This window comes from Microtus oregoni, unplaced genomic scaffold, assembly GCF_018167655.1.
Source record: "Microtus oregoni isolate MIOR12 unplaced genomic scaffold, Mior012 000060F_013, whole genome shotgun sequence".
In the NCBI taxonomy this organism is placed as follows: Eukaryota; Metazoa; Chordata; class Mammalia; order Rodentia; family Cricetidae; genus Microtus; species Microtus oregoni.
The window spans coordinates 87,501-91,273 of NW_024543848.1; the positions used below are offsets into that span (position 1 = coordinate 87,501).

A 3,773-nucleotide genomic window follows, 5' to 3' on the forward strand; every position below is an offset into this window, starting at 1 on the left:
ATATAAAGAAAGAGTTTGTCTTTGGATATGTCTTGTTACATTGTATTTACTGATTTTGTGTGCATGAGTGTACCTGTGTGCATTACCTGATGACAAAAATATGAAATGCATTCAATAAACACTGTACTGTGCCTCCAATTATACACTTCTTTTTTGTTAACCAGTGACTTTGAAAATTTAAATATCCAAACGCCTCTGTACTGATCATTATAACAGGGTTTGGCTTTCTGTTACAATGAAAGTTTTGTGAAAGTCAGTTGCCAAAAATACAAATCAAGTTTAAAGATTGGGATTAGATAGGTGATAGGATAGAAAAATGAGATATTGATTAATGATAAAATTAGTAACAATTCTCTAAATTGCAGATAAAAAAGACTGTCTCAGAAATAAAAGTAATAATAAAAAAGCCATGGAACTCAAACTATGCCCTTGTTTAGGGTTCATTAGAAGTTTTATTTCATAAAAATGTGATTCATGATAGCAAATAACAGTTTTAGCTAAATTCTCATAAAACGCTTCAAAGATCATTTGGTAAAAAGAGTAAAGAATTGAAAGTTCAGTTTTGCTGAAGTTTCTGTGATTAGTCTCAGGAGAAAATACATACCTAACTAACTATATTTGAATAATGCAGATGAGGGAAGGCAGATTCTGATGTGTACAAATCCCAATTGTCATTCATTAAACATAAGCAAACTAATGAGATATATATTCCTGACACTGGTAAAAGGTAGGAATACTGTCTCATCTCAGGTGGGGAGAATGAATCCACATTCTAGAAAATAGGGGAAAAAAAGAAAAAAATATTTTATTTGGAAAAGTGAATTGGTGAATTTGTAAATGATTTATTTATGTCTAACTACTCTGTTAAACATACAAAGTTACCAAATAGTTATTTCTTTTCATTTTTATTTAGAAAATAATAGATTTGAAACATTAAAATATGTATCTTTAAACTTATATGGACCATATATCAGCAGATTTAATTCTAGAAACAGTAACATCTAACGAACTACATTTTAATTTTAACAGATAGTACATAGGGGGATAGGCAGCAAGGGATAGAGACAGACATATACACTAATAGCTACCGTAAATAAAAGACAAACAAGCCTATACTGCTTTGAAAAAACTACTGTTTCATGCTTTAGCTAAATGAAATCATTAAAAAGCCAACAATTTAAAACATATCTATTGTGAATTTTGGCTTCTATTTCATTCTTATGAATTATTTGGCTGTTTTAATTATTAATTGTTATTTGTTATTAATTGTTAATTAATTGTTATTAATTACTATTTGGCTCTTTAGAAAATTTATACTTGCAGTCACTCAAGACTTTAGTAGTTTGACAAACCAGCAAATAATGACAGAGGTAAAAGTTAAACCAATCATGCTCTTTATTTTAGCAAAAACTATATGCCAAAAACTGGTGGCACAGTCCTATTTATTTAGTAACTGTCTTTCAGTAAATTGTTGGTTATTCAAATGATTATGTTTGTTTAATATGTAATAATTACAATTTTGTATCTAAAGATATGGTCAGTAAGCCTTCTGTCTTTCATCATTTTGGTTATAAAATCATTTTTAATTCATTTAAATGCATGAGTGATTGAGACACAGTACAGTCAGATATCTTGTGAATTTCATAAGCATTTAATTTTCATCTTTTCAACTTGCTGAAATAAAATTTTATTTTTAAATACCAAAGACACCTTAAAACTACTTTCTACCTGCACTGTTTTTGGATGTATATAATTAAAAAAATGTCTTTTGTCTTAGAAATGATATATTGATATATGTCCAGATAAAGTAATCTAATAAATTTTTCTCTTGACCTTTACAATAGGATAGAAAAAGAACAAAAATAATGGACAAGGGAAACTGCTCCTCATTACCTGAATTTCTCCTCTTGGGAATTACAACTAACCCTGACATGAAAGTGGTAATATTTACTACGTTTCTAACGGTTTATCTTGTTATTCTTCTGACCAATATTGGAATGATCATTTTGATCAGAATGGATTCCCAGCTCCAAACACCAATGTACTTTTTTCTCAGCCACCTCTCTTTCTCTGATCTCTGCTATTCTTCCGCAGTCGGGCCCAAGATGTTGATGGACATTTTTGCCAAGAACAAAATCATTCCTTTTGTTGGTTGTGCCTTGCAATTCTTTTTTGTCTGTATCTTTATAGATGTTGAGTGTGTGTTGCTGGCAGTGATGGCCTTTGATCGCTACAAGGCCATCAGCAATCCCTTGATGTATGCTGTAGAGATGTCTAGTAGGGTTTGCTACCAATTCCTATTTGGAGTTTACCTTGTAGGAATGACAGATGCTTTGATACATACAACATTAACATTTCGCTTATGTTTTTGTGGATCAAATGAGATTAATCATTTCTTCTGTGATATACCTCCTATCCTATTAATATCTTGCTCTGATACACAGATCAATGAATTAGTGATATTCACCATTTTTGGATTTATTGAGCTGAGTACCATCTCAGGAGTCCTTGTCTCCTACTGTTATATCATCTTATCTGTCTTGAAGATCCGTTCTGCTGAGGGAAGGTTCAAGGCTTTTTCCACCTGCACCTCTCACCTGACTGCCGTTGCAATTTTTCAGGGAACACTACTCTTTACATATTTCCAGCCAAGTTCTTCTTATTCTCTAGATCAAGACAAATTGACTTCTCTGTTTTACACTCTGGTGATTCCCATGCTGAACCCTCTGATTTACAGCCTGAGAAACAAGGATGTGAATGAGGCCTTGCAAAAACTGAGAAACAAAAGGTGTTTAAAATAATTACATTATGTGTATATGTCCACATAATAGTGGTAATTTGTATAAAATGATATTGCTTTATTCATAACAAAGTTGTATAACCTATTTTAAGAGATTAGCATAAGAATTTCCCACAAGTTTATTGATAAGGTAAAATTGTAGCTATACCAACGTTTCATATCTCATTATTTGCTATGGGTCATACATGATTTACATGTGCAGAATTTCTCATGATTGTTTCAGTAACAAAGGAATTGTATTTATCCTTCCATTCAGTTTTAGTTGTATTAAGTTATCTTGAGTTTTATGGATTACTATTTTGCATATTTTACTGCCTCATATTGAATCACAAAGGAATTTCTAGGTTGTTAAAGATGTATATTATATCCAAATGAAAGTCATAGACTTTAACTATACCCTTGGTACAATCATAATTTTTAGGAAAGAGTAAAATTTAATTTTATTCTGAAATGAAAAGGATTTTGGCGAAAATATTTATACCCAACATACAGGCTGAAGAATTTATATATTTGTGCCTATTACTGGGCTCATTTGTTTTGTATTTAGTTCTTTTGTTGTATTTTGATTTGTTTGTTTTTCATTTATATGATTATATTATTTTATTATTATTCCTTAGATGCCTGTTTTTTTTTTCTAATGCAAGAAAGGAAGGATGTGGGTCTGAATTAGAGAAGAAGTGGGGAGGAAGTGGGGGAATTGGGGGAGAACAATAACCAGAATATTTTGTATGAAATATTTTATTTAAAAGAAAAAACATTTTTTAAAAAAACCAGATAATCATGAGTCATAGGCCTAATAAAATACATCTTAAACCAGTCCAGATAAGTTGGAAATTGAATAAATTTAACTAGAATAATTATGAAGAAGAGAGAAAAGAGGTGTGGTTAGTCACATATGTGCAGGTGATGTCTGTCACCTAATGTTTGACTTATTCCAACATTGCTCCTTTCCTTCTATAACATTCTTAGCCTT

The 3,773-nt window shown here is 30.9% G+C and overlaps 1 protein-coding gene across 1 annotated transcript; it reads left to right on the top strand.

Moving 5' to 3' along the window:
* Positions 1-1,841: 1,841 nt before the first annotated feature.
* On the top strand, positions 1,842-2,801 carry LOC121439165 (olfactory receptor 5W2-like). The gene has a single exon (XM_041639662.1). It carries the CDS (start codon positions 1,866-1,868, stop codon positions 2,799-2,801), a length of 936 nt encoding a protein of 311 aa, XP_041495596.1. The 5' UTR covers positions 1,842-1,865.
* Positions 2,802-3,773: the final 972 nt, after the last annotated feature.

Coding starts and splice junctions, on each gene's coding strand:
- LOC121439165 (XM_041639662.1), top strand. CDS start 1,866: ATGGACAAGGGAAACTGCTCCTCATTACCTGAATTTCTCCTCTTGGGA.